The sequence below is a fragment of the Aythya fuligula genome, chromosome 2 (genome assembly GCF_009819795.1).
Source record: "Aythya fuligula isolate bAytFul2 chromosome 2, bAytFul2.pri, whole genome shotgun sequence".
Taxonomy (NCBI): Eukaryota; Metazoa; Chordata; class Aves; order Anseriformes; family Anatidae; genus Aythya; species Aythya fuligula.
In genome coordinates, this window is record NC_045560.1 from 90759487 (window position 1) to 90775979 (window position 16493).

At 41.9% G+C, this 16493-nt stretch overlaps 1 protein-coding gene across 1 annotated transcript in view; it reads right to left on the reverse strand.

The window, feature by feature from the left end:
- Positions 1-16493, reverse strand: part of TMEM245 (transmembrane protein 245) — an 80089-nt gene that overhangs the window by 17501 nt on the left and 46095 nt on the right. The window contains exons 13-14 of the mRNA XM_032181107.1: positions 15564-15686; positions 9630-9775 (exon numbers count right to left, since the gene is read on the reverse strand). Of these exons, the coding sequence (XP_032036998.1) occupies positions 9630-9775; positions 15564-15686 (269 nt within the window). The remainder of the gene's footprint in view (positions 1-9629; positions 9776-15563; positions 15687-16493) is intronic.

Below are 16493 nucleotides of genomic sequence, written 5' to 3' on the forward strand. Positions count from 1 at the left end.
ATACAGACAACTGCATTTAGTTAGAACAAGTATTTTGGATATAAAAGGAAATACAGGTAAATACAAATTATTATTTTTCTCCATACAGGACAATGTTTAAGATTATCTAAAATTGTGATATGGGTGAGTCATGTGGTTACTACTACTAAAACTCTCATCAGACATATACCATTCGTTATCTATACCAATTGGAAAAATTGGGTTACAATTACTGTCAGTCTGGTTCTGCAAACATACTGGCACAGTACAGCATCTGTTCTGGATTTATAGACTATAGTATAGTCTAGATTGTTGTTGTTGTTGTTGTAACTCAATTGAAGCCTTCCTATCCTCCACTAAATTTTTAAAAATGTATTATTGCCTGTTTTAGGCTAGGAAATTATTTAAGACAGAATTGGTTTTAGTTCTATTCCCATCTCTTAACATACACCATAAGTAGACTTTATAACATTTTAGTAAGTGTCTGTTAAACGTATTCTTGTGACAAAACATATTTCTGCAAGAGATACTCCTGTTACTAAAGAACACACACAACCATGCAAAAATTCAGTCAAAACATAATCAGTTAACAGTGGCTTTGAAAAATTACTCTGAAAGACATTATTAATGTTGCAGTAAAATAAACAAGATCACACATTTTGGCTTTTCTAAGCACTAGCTTAAACATGCTGGAAGATTATTGTTTTCTGTGGGAATTGTATCACCATTTCATTTTCTCCATCATTACTGCCTGGAAACACAGCAAACAAACCAGATACTTAGAACAGCTAAGATTTTTATTTTTTTTCATGATGGCTCATTTCAGATCTCTTTAAATGTTAATAAATGCAAGCTTAAAAACCATTAAGAACCTATTTCAGCCATCCAGGTACTATAGGTTCTCTTCACATCAAATTTCTTTCTGCCAAATTTCAATTCAGGCCATAATTACTTTGGGACTAAAATATTTCCCAGTATTTTAAGAAACGTTTATATAGCCAATGAAAGATCTGATCAAATTTGAAGCGTACATGACAAATGAAGAAAATGAAGCCAATAATGATAACTCTTCTCAAATTGAAAACAAACAGTACTCATCTTCCTGGCATTACAAACCAAACTTCCATTAACAAACGTTTCAAGACATCACTCAAAATACTGATCTGGGTTTAAGACCATCTCACAATGTAATCAGGCCCCACCAAAATTGAAAGCTGCAGTAACTTTAAGCCACAGCCATACCCGTGTGCATGCACTCATGTGAAAGTATCGCACACACTAAATTGCACTGAGGCCGTGACAACATGCAACTTAGTAATGTGCAATATCTCCACCAGAGCAAGCAGAATGGGAGCTTCAGGGAAGAAGGGTATGGTGCATTCAGGAGGAGAACGACATGCTGCTCAGGGAAAGGAAAATGGTTCAGGCAAAGGTGTGCATGCTACTACTTAGGAGACCTGTGAACTGGAGAATTACTGCTTCATCCATTCAGAAAAAAAAAAAAAAATCCAGACAAAAACATCACCTCCTTATTTCAGGGGGTGAAGTCTCAAGGACACGATTTTCCTACTTACACGGGGGTGTAGCTGACTGACAAACTGACTTGATTTTACAGAACCTTTTGAGGCAAGTAAATCTCACCATCTGGTACATGCAGATAACGATTTCCTCTTGCCCTCAAAACACTTCAGTGACCACTTTTGAGAACTAAAAAAAAAAATGTAAATCCAGTAAAATGCTCTTACTGGTTTTCACATTTCAAAAGTAAATCATCTTCCTAACCCTGACTGCAAGTGCTATCAAAAGGAGTTGTACAGCTAGACTTATTATGGCATAACCCTTTTGCCATATTTGCCAGTCCCCTCCTTATTCCACTGCTTCCCATGTTTGTTTCAGTGATACTTCCAATGAAAATCGCACAGGTCTTACATTCACGGACAACTGAACAACACTCAGTCAAGGGAGACTCTTGTGCACAATGGAGGTACAATACTACTTTCATAATTCATTACATTTTTGTGCTCATACCTACTAGGTCAAGTAATAAGGATATACAGGGGAGAAAAAAGAGGAAAGAATAGCAGGAAGGGCAAAGGGAGCATTTGTCAAGAAGTAGTAGTAGTAGTAGTAATAGTGTGGTCACACCAAGAAAATTCAAGTGCGAAGGGACTGAGATTATTTTGAAGTTAAAAAAGGAGAAACGGATCAAATATCTGGGCATGAAAGACCAAGTAAATTGGAGGACAGAAGTTATTTTGCTATTGAGGGACTAATAGTGTTCAGAAGTATTACCATTTTCTTAAATTTCCCTCTTGATTTGTAGGTGATTGCACATGGAATTGCAGCGCTGAATCTGGTATTTTGAATGGATTGCTCTGTTTGGAGTAGTGTGAGTACTTCACACACAAGCCAAAAAACCCTACAATCATGTGCGGTTTTGGTAGCGTTCTTCATCCCAGGCTTTTTGCCATGTTTTTTAAGGAATCGTCATACAAATATTGACCCTCCCTTTCCTTGCAGGTTACAATTTGCCATCCCCAAGAAGCGACCTACCAAGAGGAACGAAGGCAGCATATGGCACCAAAGCATACAGAGGTGCTTATTGTGAGAAGATAGATATAACAACATTTTAATCATGTAAGTTATTCTAATGGGAAAGACAGATTTATGAACAGTTTGCAAAACGGTGTTTGTTCTACAGTTCAGCCTGTTGATCCCTTTACTAAAGGATGCCTTGAAGCCTGGCAGGACTTGCCTATAAGTGCACTGGGACAACTCCCTCAAAAGCAAACACCTGGGACAAAGGCAATGTCCAGCTCATAAACACCAGGCCACATATGCATTAGAGGGAAAGACTGAAAAAGAAGCAGGCCATTCCTCATGTTTGTCTTTGCCTCTTTGTCCCCGCAGAAGACTTGGAAGACTGAATTACACTCCCAGGTTGGGAAGCTCCACCCTGAGTGGATACTGAGAGAAGAGTAAAAGCAGTTCTTGCATCCTCCCTCTGCTCTGCATGCCCCAAGATGGGCAAGAGCTTCTGCTGGGAATCTGCCTGAAGGGCAGATGGGAATCTTCCCATCTTCTGATGGGAATCTGCCTGAAGGCTCCCATTCAGGATCTACTTATGACAGGAGAGCCCTTCCTCTGAATGAGGAAGCAAGAAGCCACAAAAACCACTTGAGAAAAGAGCAAGGGCACACCTCAGATCACCCCTTTCCCCCCCACGGTCCCTCCAGGCCCTGAGGACCTCGGTGGCCCTCCAGCAGACGCCCCAGAACCGGAGGCCAACACAGCCACACGTGGCTATGCGTGTGTCCCAGCATCACAGGGGCTTCCTGATGTCATGGTGGCATCTGCCCCACCTTTTGGTCTGGGCCCTACAGCTGCAGCTGGGCCCACCACTCACTGAGTTTCCAGGCCCTCTGGCAACAGCATGGTTGGAAGGATGAGCACCTCGCACAGCAGCTGCCCACCTCTGCAGGAGAGAAGGGACAGAAGAGGAACGGTTCCTGAAAGTGAAGAGGAGGAATACATATCCCATGAAGAGGAAGTGGAGGAGAAACAGCACCTGTGGCGCAAGAGCAACGTCCAGCATTGCGACTGATGGGTTAGAGGCCATGGAGGTAGATCCACCTTGAGATGAAGAAGAGCCAATGGAGGTAGATCCACCTTGAGATGAGGAAGAGCCAATGGAGGTAGATCCACCTTGAGATGAAGAAGAGCCAATGGAGGTAGATCCACCTTGAGATGAAGAAGAGCCAATGGAGGTAGATCCACCTTGAGATGAAGAAGAGCCAAAGAGCCAATGGAGGCAGATCCACCTCCAAGACAGCTGACCAGGGCCTCTGTGCTGCGCAGTCACATCCGTGGCACTGCAGGAGCACCCAAGGAGCTCCATACCCACAGTACAACCTCTCTGCCCAAAAGTAAACAGGAAAGGCCATCCAGAGACATCCTGCAGGCTTGTGTGCAAGTCCTCCCAGCAATCAACAGTTCCTCTGTTGGTTGGCCAGGGTTGTGTGAGCCCTTCTTTCCCATCCCTGCCCCTCATGAAGAGTTAGCACCTCTCCTGCAGAGTACCAAGAAAGAGAGCAAGAGAGGAGCTGGCTTCCCTCAGGCTGTGGCACAGAGGCAACAGAAGTAGTCATCCTTTAGAGGGTCACTCTGGGGCTCGTGTGGGGGGATCTCAGCCTGCAGACAAGAAGGCTACCCAACAGGTGCTTAAAGATGAAGCCAGACCTTCTGTGATGGTGCAGAAAGAACAGCAGTAGATCAATCAGAACAGTTAGCTGTTCCTTTGGGGAAGCAGAAGACTTCATCATCTGGGCAAGAATAACCCCAGACACCAGTATAAGTTGGGGACTGCCCTGCTGGAGGGCGGCATAGAGGAAAGGGACCTGGGGGGCCTGGTGGACAGTGGGATGACCATGAGCCAGCACTGTGCCCTTGTGGCCAAGAAGGCCAATGGCATCCTGGGGTGTATCATAAGGGGTGTGCTTAGTAGGTCGAGAGAGGTTCTCCTCTCCCTCTAGTCTCCCCTGGTGAGACCACATCTAGAATATTGCATCCAGTTCTGGGCCTCAGTTCAAGGACAGGGAACTGCTTGAGAGAGTCCAGTGCCGAGCCATGAGGCTGATTAAGGGAGTGGAGCATCTCCTTTATGAGGAAAGGCTGAGGGAGCTGGTGGTCTCTTTAGCTTGGAGAAGATGAGACTGAGGGATCATCTTATTAATGTTTATAAATATCTAAAAGGTGAGTGTCAGGAGGATGGAGCCAGGCTCTTCTCAGTGACATCCAACGATAGGACAAGGGGCAATGGGTGCAAGCTGGAACATAGGAGGTTCTGTTCATACTTGAGAGGAAACTTTTTTATGGTGAGGGTGACAGAGCACTGCAACAGGCTGCCCAGGGGAGTTGTGGAGTCTCTTTGGAGACATTCAAAACCCGCCCAGATGCGTTCCTGTGCAACATGATTTAAGTGTTCCTGCTCCAGCAGGGGGATTGGACTAGATGATCTTCCAAGGTCCCTTCTAATCCCTAACACTCAGGATTTCAGGTCTGCCAAGAAGTGCTGGAGTGCACTGTTGAAGTCCATTTACAATACTTCATCAGTTCTTCCAAAGACTGGGCAACAAACAGTACAGAAATAAAACAGTATAAATGCTGTCCTCTCTTATTTGGCACTTTTGTGACTGCATCTGGGCTCCTGCATCCCCTTCTGGTCTCTCCAGTAGAGGAAAGATACCAGTGAGTGTGGTGTGAGCCTGGCACAGGGCCATCCAGATAGCGAGGGACTGGGGCACATAGCAGGCAAAGGCGAGCTGATGGGACTCCTTTGGTCAGCGCGAAGAAAGTGAGGCTCAGGGATGGACCTGACTGCTGCCTACGGCTGCCTACTGGGAATGAAGCCTGAGTCTTCTCAGAGGTGCTCTGTGGTGGAAGGACGAGTGACACCAGGCCCACGCTTGCACGACGGACAGAGAGATCCAGCTAAATGAAAGGAAAAAACTGTCACCATGAGGGTGCTCAGACACAGAACAGGTGCCCAGACAGAGTCTCCATCCTTGAGGGTAATAAAACTGAACAAGGCCCTGAGCAACCAGATCTGACCGGGGCTGCTTTCAGCAGGAGCCTGGACCAGAGACCTGCAAGAGTCTCTCCGTAACACCGTGCTTTTGTGGTTCTTTGAACTGCAGCTGCCTGGCCTCCTCCATGCTGGAGGGGCAGGCTCACAGCCCTGCACAATGTGGCCTTCACCATTCAGGCCTTTGCTTCAGGCAACCATTTGCATTGGGCCTACCGGTAGCCCCATGATGGAGCAGGTGGAGCTTTGTCCTGCTGATCATGAAGAGGTGATTGTCCCACCTTGTAGAGCCCTCACCCAAATGGATGCTGCTGGAAATGTATCGCTGGCCTTGCTAAAGACAGCATAAATTACATTCAACACGCTCTCACCTCCCATGCAGATGACCAAGCAACATCTCATATTAGGCCTTGTCATGACCCCCCTCCTTGGCAAATCCCTGCTGGCCCACACCACCTGATGTGTGTTGCTGGCATTTTGCCTCCCTTCTGTCTTAGATAAACAGATTTCCTATCAGAGGAAGGGAAAGCATTTCACCTCATGGATTCCCATCAGCTTCAAAACTCCTGAAAAGCTCTTAAAAAGAAAAAAAAAAATCGAAAAAGCTGCATCTTTTTTTCTCCCACTACTCAAGTGGGAATTTACCATCTGAGTCACCGTGGCATAGACAGTCAGATTTGTTACTTGGCTCAAAATAGGCAGCAAAGCTCTTCTTATCCAAACACTACTCGGGGTCCAATCAGTGTGACCCCAGGTGAGTTAGGAAAATATTTATGAAATCTACAGGTACTTATAGTGAGGAAGATTAAAAAAAAAAAAAAAAAAAAAATCACAACAGAGCTCTGAAGAGAGCAATTGCAATGGAAAAGGGTCTTTGATCAGGTGCTTGCCAGGTAACATGTCCAAGTTCAGTGACGCCTCAAGCTACAGAAAGCATTTGCAGACTGCCCTCCTCTTCTTTACCCTTTGATCTTCTCCTTGCAGATGTACAGCAAAGGACACAAAGGAACACACTCTCCTGATTCCATCCATGATTCCTGGTGCTTCTCACTAACATGTTTCAAACAAAGGAGCAGTAAAAGTGACTTAAAACACCGAGTAAGAGTATTTCAATGCCATTTGATGAACAAGCAGAGACATAACTACATGGCTTGCCACAAGTATCCCTGCTCTCCAGATTGAGCTACTAAAATGCACTCTGTGCTCTGTGAGGGTGCCATGTCCTGCTGGAGAGTGACGGGAGCTGGAACACAGCTGGTGACTTTCAAGATTTATAATGTGATCTGCCTACACTTTTGGTCAATTGGATTGCATGAGTATTTTGAGAGCAAATTCACATTTGCGTAATGCTGTTTAAGTCTAATGATGAAAGCAACTACAGAAGTTTCATTATTTGTTAAATCGTAATACAAAGGCAGCCCCTTGCTCCCCTTGTTTTATTATAATTCATAAAACAGATCTGCCCTGCAAAGAAGGACCTGGGGGTACTGGTGGAGGAGCTGGCAATTTCTGTTTGTAGACCAGAAAGCCAACTGCATCCGCGGCTGCATCAAAGGAAATGTGACTAGCAGGGCACGGGAGGTGATTCTCCCCAGTATACTTCACCCTTGTGAGGCCCCACCTGGACTACTGTGTTCAGCTCTGGGGACCCCAACACAAGAAGGCCATGGACCTGTTAGAGCAGGTTGAAGGGAGGGCCATGAACATGATAATGGAGAGGTGGAGAACCTTTCTTACAGAGACAGGCTGGGTAGTTGGGAATGCTCAGCCTGGAGAAGAGAAGGCTCCAAGGAGACCTTATAGTGGCCTTCTAGTACTTAAAAGGGAAGCCTACAGGACAGCTGGGGAGAGACTTTACAAGGGCATGTAGTGACAGGACATGGGTAACAGTTTTAAACCAGAAGAGAGAAGGTATTTGGAAGAAATTCTTTTCTATGTGGGTGGTGAGGCACTGGCACAGGCTGCCCAGAGAAGCGGTGGTTTCCCTGGAGGTGCTCAGGGCCAGGCTGGATGGGGCTTTGGGCAACCTGGTCTGGTGGGAGGTGTCCCTGCCCATAGCAGGGGGTTGGAACCTGATGGTCTTTAAGGTCCCTTCCAACCCAAACCATTCCACGATTCTAACTTCTGCATGCATAAACACAGGGAAAATTGTTAATTATACTCTTCATTTACATACTGAAGATCACATTAGGTATTGAGAGGAATACAAGTTCATCTAGAAGAATTATGAAAAAATCCTTTGGTACAACTAAGCAAGAGATGAACTTGAAAATGTCAGAATGACAGAATTTAAATAAGGTACCAAACACAGACTACTCCAAATATGAAAGACTGATTCAGTCCACCTTAATGAACACATAGGCTAAGCTCCTCCTCAATTTATCTTTATTAAAATCTATGACTAGGAGCTCCACATCCCACATTCTCCAGACACTATCTTTTTCTCATGATATTATCAATTACTAATGTGCACTAGCACTTTCCTGATCTTTGTCCTGCTGCTTCTCTAGTATTATTTTATTTCTTTCCACCATTCTAAGCTCTGATGAATATCTCAGGTTACCTGTGTCACAAACCCATAAATCTAATAATATTTTATATTTATTTAAAATATTATTAATAAAATATTTAATATTTTGATACTGTTCCCATCCAGCAAGGGCTAAAGTAAAAAGAACAATTTGTGAGATGGCTAAGTTTCAGTTTATAGATCTGCCAACACCTTTCAGAAGAGACAGAACTGATACATTAACCACATAATCAATGAGAACTTAACAGCAGTCTCTGAAGAGAAGAGCTATCAACTTTTTGGCAGAATTCTGAATTTGTTTCCTTCTACCTGGACTGCCCCTTTGTTTCAAACAGCTGTAGCAGTATGTTAGTTGGCCAAGATCTTACACAGCACGATCTAACCTTCTCATTGCCATGATGTACCCAGGCACAGCTTAATTCCAGTAACAGAAAACAACACTCACTTGTAAGGTACATGTAAGAACAATAGCTAACATCTGGCAATGAGTTTGGGCAGTAGCCTAAAACATCACCTACTTAAACTCTCTTCATGTTTTGTATATGTGTGTGGCACTGTAGGAAACACCAGCTATACAGAACTCCAAATGGAGACTGCTGACTTTGCGTAGTCCATCAACTTCTTGAAAAATAGAGCTATGACTTAAATACGTTACTTAAATCCATTTATTATGTTGCCATCATGTTAGTGTTTCACAGTGCTAATAAGCAAAAACTGACAGCTTCATTCATCTCTGATCAGTAAAATATATTACTGTACCAACCCCAAAATTGCTTTCTTGTCAAATCTCAGTGAAGCATACTTAAAAACACAAACACAAAAAATCCTCCTTCAGTAACATGCAGCAATTTAGAGATGAAACAGAAGAAGGGTAACTAAGCACAAAACACTGTGGACACACTCCAGAGGTGTGGTAAATAGCATCTCAACTAGGATAAGGAGAATGCTCCCCAGTTCTTCCCTTTGGTGTAATCTGGTCCATACAGTGGAAAAGCCTTGGGAGACCACGAGCTAGATCTCTCTCTGATGAAACTGAACCAGAAAATGCACTCCAGGAGCATATCTAATACATTCCAGTGGCAAATGGGTACTCAGTCAAAGACCGGATTAAAAATAGCTCAAAGTAACTAACTCCAAAACGTGTACAGCACAGATGTCAGGTCCTCTGTTTCAACTGTTTTGCTCTATGAATCTGCTCCTACCGAGCTGCACTAGCTGTTAATGCCATTATAGCTGCAGACGCAGTGCTCACTGATGGGTTTGGAATGTGATGGGTGATCAGTTTGCTTTGTAAAATACTAGCATTCACTACAGCTTAGGCTTCTACTTTTTTTTTTTAGGCAAGTCCAATCAAATTACTCTTAATGATCAAGGAGGGGAGAAATCATCAATGCTAGGCTCTTGAAAATCCTAAGATTTTCAGGTCATGTTTTTGAAAAATGAGCTTTTGTAAGTGCTTAGTATTTGTAATTGAATACCAAATTAAAAAATAAATAGATAAATAAATCCAAAAAGGGCAAGAAATCAGCAACATACCTTATTGCTTCCTCCACAGATTGGCCAACTATATTTGAGGAGGCACCTGGCTGAGACAGAGGCGTCAGGCTTATCACCCACTTCACTGGCTTGTAGTATTCATCACTGGAACTTAATAGGTAGAACAGTGTGGTCAGGAAAATCACCTGCAAAGCAAAGTGGAGTTTTAAACCAAAAGGAAATAAACAGTTTCAAGAACTACAGTATGCAGATATGCTTCAGATTATTGAACGTAACTGGAAAGTCAGAGCAGTACTCACCAAGCTTGGAAGACACAGAGCTAGGAGAGTAACTTCTAGCCTGGCTCCACAAAGGACTTACCAGTTTTATCTAGACAGCACCACCTCTTAGCTCCTTTTAGCCTCTTCACAAAGTTGCATTAAAGCAACCAGATATTGATCTAGATCAACAATCAAGATTGTTTTTCTTCTTCCAGCATGTTTAGCGGATCAGAATATTACTGAACATTAACATCCTTTGTTAAAAACAAACAAAACCAAATAACTCTGAGTTGTCTGGAGAATCACTGTGTAACTGGATACTGGATGAATTAAACGAAACCCCACAAACAGAACATCTGCAGTGTTTATTAGGCTTGTATTCCCTACTATGAGTTTGCAGATTAGTCTGAGCAGAAGTGACAGCAGTTGCGTTGTTTCAGTTTAAAGACCAAAACACACAATCAGATTCTGTCAGCTTTGGGTATGTTGCACTCTACTGTGTTTTACTTACTCTCTAGATAGTGGGTTCAGCAATTTCTTTGGCTAAACAAACACCACAAGTGTCTCCAGCTTGAAATTGAATACCTCAAACAAGGAAAATTCATTCTTTATATTACAATGCTAAAATATGGCTTGTATTTTCTTCATCTGCAAGCCTTAGTTCTTTTATCTGTCTTCCCAAGATTAAAAAGAATTCTTTCACCTTCCTTATTTCCAACCTACTGGTATGATGGAATAAATCACATCCTCACCTTTTGATAAACCAGTCTGTCTGACCTACGTAAGTCTCTTACTTTCAAGCATCTTATCCAGTCTGCAGACACCTCATGCCCTTTTCCTGCATTCCTTCTGAAGATGTTCAGAAAAAAATGCAGACAGCATAACATACAGTATGAAGTTACCAGTCGCAACAAAGCCATCTATTTGTCATTGTTCTTTCTGTAATTCCTTTCTACCCAGTAAAATGTTACATTTTTTCCCCACCACAACCTTTAACTTGGAAGTCACATCAACTGTTCACCCACAATGACTTCTTTCCAAAATATCACGTGTAGCTATGGGCTGTACTCTATCTTCCCAGGTGTGCAACTCTGGCCTTGGGTGATCAACCAATCTATCAACTAAAGCAGGTCATTGCATCAGCGCATTTGCTCAGCATGTTGTTAATTTCAAGATCATAAAAAAATGAAAAACGTTTAATGAGAAGTAATCCAGCAGCAGTATCAGCTAAACTGTAACTCAAACTTACAACATTAAGTAAATCTGAAAACCTGAATCAGGTTTACTATCTTTTGTAATGCTGCAAACATGGTTGTTTTCTGCTTGGTAGGGCCCACCTGCTAAGCTACTATAATGTTTCCTGATTTAGCTACAAAACTCGCCACCCTGAAGCAGGCATCCAGATGGTGAGCACCATCCTTCTTCCTTCCAGTGGGACCTGGTTATAGATCCTTCCTGCAGTGCAGCTCTCAACACAGAAAGAAGCATACTGCTAGACACGCCATATCCTCTCATCCTGACACTCACAAAAAGCAGAGTGAAAAAAAAAAAAAAAAAAAGCTCCACTGGATCTTGTTTTATTAGGACAGCTTCAGTTAACTTCTTAAGATGTTACCCTTTGAAAAGTGTATGGCAGCCAAGGAATGAGGAAATTAACCGCAGCAATCAGGCGAAGCTTGATTCCCTGTGGCATAAGAAGCATACAGAGCTGATTTAAGGCAACTATGAACAAGAGCTGGGGATTAGTTCAAGTGGCAACATGCACAGCACCTGTACTCTCTGGAAAAGCTTTTCTTCCCCAGTGCCCACAACAGAAACTGTCTTCCTCAAGGAGTGATGGATAAGCCAACTTAGACATACCCACCTGAACTGCAGAAGCCAAGGTAGCAACGGGGATGAAGAGCAATAGAATAAAATAGTCTTAACATGGACTAAAAGCCATGAAAAGATTAACAAACCTAACTCCGTTCTTCTTAAGGCAGTGTGCATGTAACCACAAAATCAACTGAATTTTAGATCAGCTGCATTTTGGGAAATCACTGTATTTTCTTTAGCACAGTAGGTACAGAAATGCAAAGCAGCAGCAATCGCAGAACCTAACAATTTGACCTCAAGGAGCTTGCTAACTTTTCTAAGGAGCAGAATAGCTTCAATGGTGCATTCAGCAGCAAAAAGATGTCCCTCCCTCTCTCTACTGGCACTTGAAAACTTTCAGATCTCTTTGACAGGATATCTAAGATTTCAGACATGACCTAAATTGTTTCCTAACCAGGAAAATTCAAGATCCTCCTTAGGACTCTGAGGAGGAAGTCACAGAAAATAAAATAATAAACTCTTTCCAGTGTTAAACACTTGACAGATTACACTTTCTTGCTCTAGTATTTATCCTATAGCCCCAAGCTCTGAAACTTTAAATACTCTCATTTGAGGGCGAATTGACTGAGTTCAAGGCAAAATCTATGAGTAAACACTAGGCTAGAATGGCAATGCAGCATTTCCACATGTATCAAGAAGCACATAGTTTAATCTCTTGTATGTCAGGTCCATAGACTTTGGAAATATTTCTGTAACGCTTTCATGCTCAGTTTTCCAATGAAAGAAAAAAGCATCAGAAATCTGTGTATTCCCTGCAGGACTGTAGATACCCATCTGCCAAATGGAGATTTTCTCTTTCCAGCCTTTAACAGAGTGAGCAGACACACTCCAGCTTATATATAAGCCCACGTGCACGTGTGCAGATAGGAACTCGCACTCAGAAGTAAAATAGAAGCAGCACTCTTGCAATGAATGATCAATTTTCAAGCATCTGTTGAACATCTGAATATAGCCTTACTGGATTGTGGAGGGATATGCTACACACACAGATTACTTCCTAGTGAATGCTTTGGTAGAAGACGCATTTTTCAAAATAGAGGCTCTGAATAACATATCCATTATTTCCATGTATTAAAGCATAGTTTTTTAAGTAATGGTTTTCAACTAAAAAGGCATAGATTTAAGTTAGACGTTAGGAGGAAATCCTTCACTCAGAGGCTGGTAAGGCACTGGCACAGGCTGCCCAGAGAAGCTGTGGATGCCCCATCCCTGGAGGTGTTGAAGGCCAGGCTGGATGGGGCTTTGGGCAACCTGGTCTGGTGGGAGGTGCCCCTGCCCATGGCAGGGGGGTTGGAACCAGATGATCTTTAGGGTCCTTTCCAATCCTAACCATTCCATGATTCTATGACAAGACCAAAAAAAAAAAAAAAAAAGTATGCCTTGAGACCCTGGAAGAATAATAACTGTTAAGGTTACTTCTGATCTTCTCCTCATTTGGAATTTTTTTTCTTCCCTAGCTTTTAAGAAAGCAAAGTGAGTAAAAAGTAAATCTAATAACGATATAGTCCCAAACAGAATTCAGTAATGATGCACGCTGCAAGAGTTGAGAAAGCCACGGTGCTTTATCCTAGAGTCACATTTCGGTTTTCTCTGCTTTTTGTACTACACTGTTGCAGAAGGAAAAAAAAAAAAAAACATTGGAAATTTTAAGAAGCAATTACATTAGTTCTTCAAGGACTACAGAATAGCTCAATTAAGTTATGCTAAGAAGTACTTTAAAGCCTGAAAAACAATATCAGCTGAATTCTCACAACAGCTAACATTTTCATTCATGTATTGCCCCAATTAATGCATTGCACTAATCTCTATTTTGTGCAGTCTGTTTTCTGAAAATCCTAAATATGAGTCCTTTCTCTTTTAGTCAGCCCTGATAATAAATCCACACTGAACACTATTATTAGAAGTTTCGTCAATTTACCTTCTTGTGTTTTAAGTGAATCCGTTTTTGTTTTTTTTCTAACAAGAATCTTTGTGAGAGACTTTCATAAATATGATAAACCCTGGTTCTGACTGGACAGAAAGACCTACGAAATGTACAGTGCAACAAAAGACTACATTACAGCACCCATCCACAGGGTTTGACAACATGAACTACTTACTCTTCAGGTAGGCACGGTTATGTCAAAACAAAAGACACATGCTGCTAGGAATGATGGCCAGGAAGGGCTAAAAGTCACTATGCCCCTAGTATCACCTGCAGCCACAGTCCTTGAATATTGTCTGGCAGTTTCCTCTGGATCTGTTAACTCATGGAATTGGCACAGACCAAACTTCCAAACTGGAAGGAATAAATACATCGGCTTATCCAGAAAGTTTCTGAAGTGGATCCAACAGCGGTTGGACTGCTAAGGCTTTCATCCTTCCTGGTGTGACAGTAGAGGCAGGATGACCACTCTCACTGCTGGCTAGGGAACTGTGTTGTTCAAAGGCGCACAAGTTACTTCTTGCTGAAGATTTGAGTTAGGAGTTATAAATTTCAAGTTAGGAAGTAGGAAACTTTTCAGTTAGAAACCTCATTAGTTAAGTGACCAACTAGTGAGTTCACATTAGACTAGGCTATATGAAGAGGATTGAGCCCTGGCTTGTTGTGCATGTTTATTTTCTTCTCTAATGAGCTCACAAAATGAAGCTTAATCTACAGAGTATGTTTGTCACATAAATTTGAGAGATTCAAAGAAACTGTGACAAACGCTCAACCTACAACAGAAGTGGAGGAAGAACAGTAGCCTTTAGGGCATCCAATCTTTAAAAGAAATCCAAGGCAAACCCAACTATCTCTTCTCTGCCAGTTGACTGCACCGTGCCGCAGCAAGCAGCAGGACCCTGATGACAAACAAAGGCAGGACCATGCATCACAACAGCTGCATAGAATGGATCTGGTATAAGCCATTAGACAGCTGAATTTAAATTTTGTGTCAGGGTAACGAGTGTATTAAGATGATCTGCAATTATCACCTGAACTTGCCATTTGGAAGTACACTAACTTCTCGGATACTGTTACCAACATGTCATCATGGGTGAAGTAGTGTACCGAGGAAGAAATTAAATGAAATATTCCCACAGTCTCTCTCTTTTCATCACTAACTGAAAGAAAGCTAACTAGAGAACAACAAAATTCAGTGGCAATGATCTCCTTCAGTTCAAGGCAGTCATTTAATAAAATTTTGTTGCTATTTGTTCTTTCTTAAATATCGAAGAGAACCCACACGACTGCCTTGAAATATTGTTAAACATTATTTCAATTTTGCAGCTTTGTCTACCAAAACCTCTCTCCTGAGCAAGCATCAATGAAGGCAGTAAGGTTAAACTGGCAAAACACCTTGCTTTCTAGCAAATGTTTTTGAATGCTGAACTATCCACCAAGACATGGATTTCATTCATGCTTCCAAGATCAGTATTTGTTTAATTAAAACAGGAATAAGTCCCAGGCTAGAGTCCTTAATACTGCTCACTGTCCGAGATGAAGATGTTCAGAAAGTTTCAGCAATCTTCCAGCTATTACATTTTTCCATCTTCTGAGAGCGTTGGTTTGTTTAAGGATATATTTATGAGGACATGCCCTAAGATTTCAGCAGTTTTGTAGGGTACCACAAGGTACAGCTCAGTATCTTCAAGGCCAGAAACAAAGAGCTTTCTATGAACAGACTGATAGGAGGACTTCGAGCTCCTCAATGTGGAAATTACAACGGGGAAATTAGGCTCCTTTGCCTCAGATGTCTCCAATTAGGTAAGTTTAGAGGATGTTTTCAATGCTTAGGTTTGATTTTCAACACTATAACATGCACAATTAGGTTCGTTCAGTAAAATCGATCACATAAGCATGTAACATACTACTTACCACTGAAAGCACAAAATTGAGAAGAGCTGTCCCACTGTGGAAAAGGATGGTCACTAATGTTGTAACTGTAGTGAACAAGAGGCTCACGTTGCGACTCATCACTATCCATAGAGACTCCAGGATCTGAAAAAGGAGGGGAGGAATGAAGACAAAGTGAGACAACACATTGAATTACCTAGAAAACAACTGCTTGCAGGGTGATTCTTCTCCATCAAGTCATACAAAGATGACAAAAGAAATAATAAATCGTCTTCCCTTACCCTAAATTGCAACAGGTATTATTAAATGAAAATGTCTACTTTGCCAAAGACAGGTTTCTAGGTAGATGGCTACAAGGTTTTAAGAACTTTTCTCCCAATACCCGGAAGTATTTCATCATGTAAAATTGTAGAAAATCTAGATATAATGACACTTGTTTACTGCGATCAGTATCACCATCAACTGAAAGCAGATCTTGTCCTGGGAGGGAAAGCTCATCTTTTCAAAAGCAGGAATGCTAAAGCACAAAGAACAAGGAATAACACCATAAAACAGAAATAAATCTGAAGCTAGCTTCAAATCTACTAACACAATTACAGCTTTAATAAATTTGTTTTAAACACACTATGTAAATAAGATGCATAATTTTTATAATGTCTGCAGACAACTACACAAGCTGTGATTTTGCATAGGGATGCAAGAGTTAGTCAAGCAGTTATGGAAAATTAATCAAACAACTCTATACAACCTATTAAATTCTGTAATGGCTCGAGGAACTGATTGCTTATTAGTTACAGATAGTAGAATAGTTTCGAGACATGCCTTTTAATATGGAATGCCAGTACAGCCAAATTAGTTTGCGTTTGGAGACACAGCACAATCTGAGTAAGGCAGCAACTTCAGAAACACTAAGGGCAAAAAGAAATGGCATGGCATGGCACAGGGAGGCAT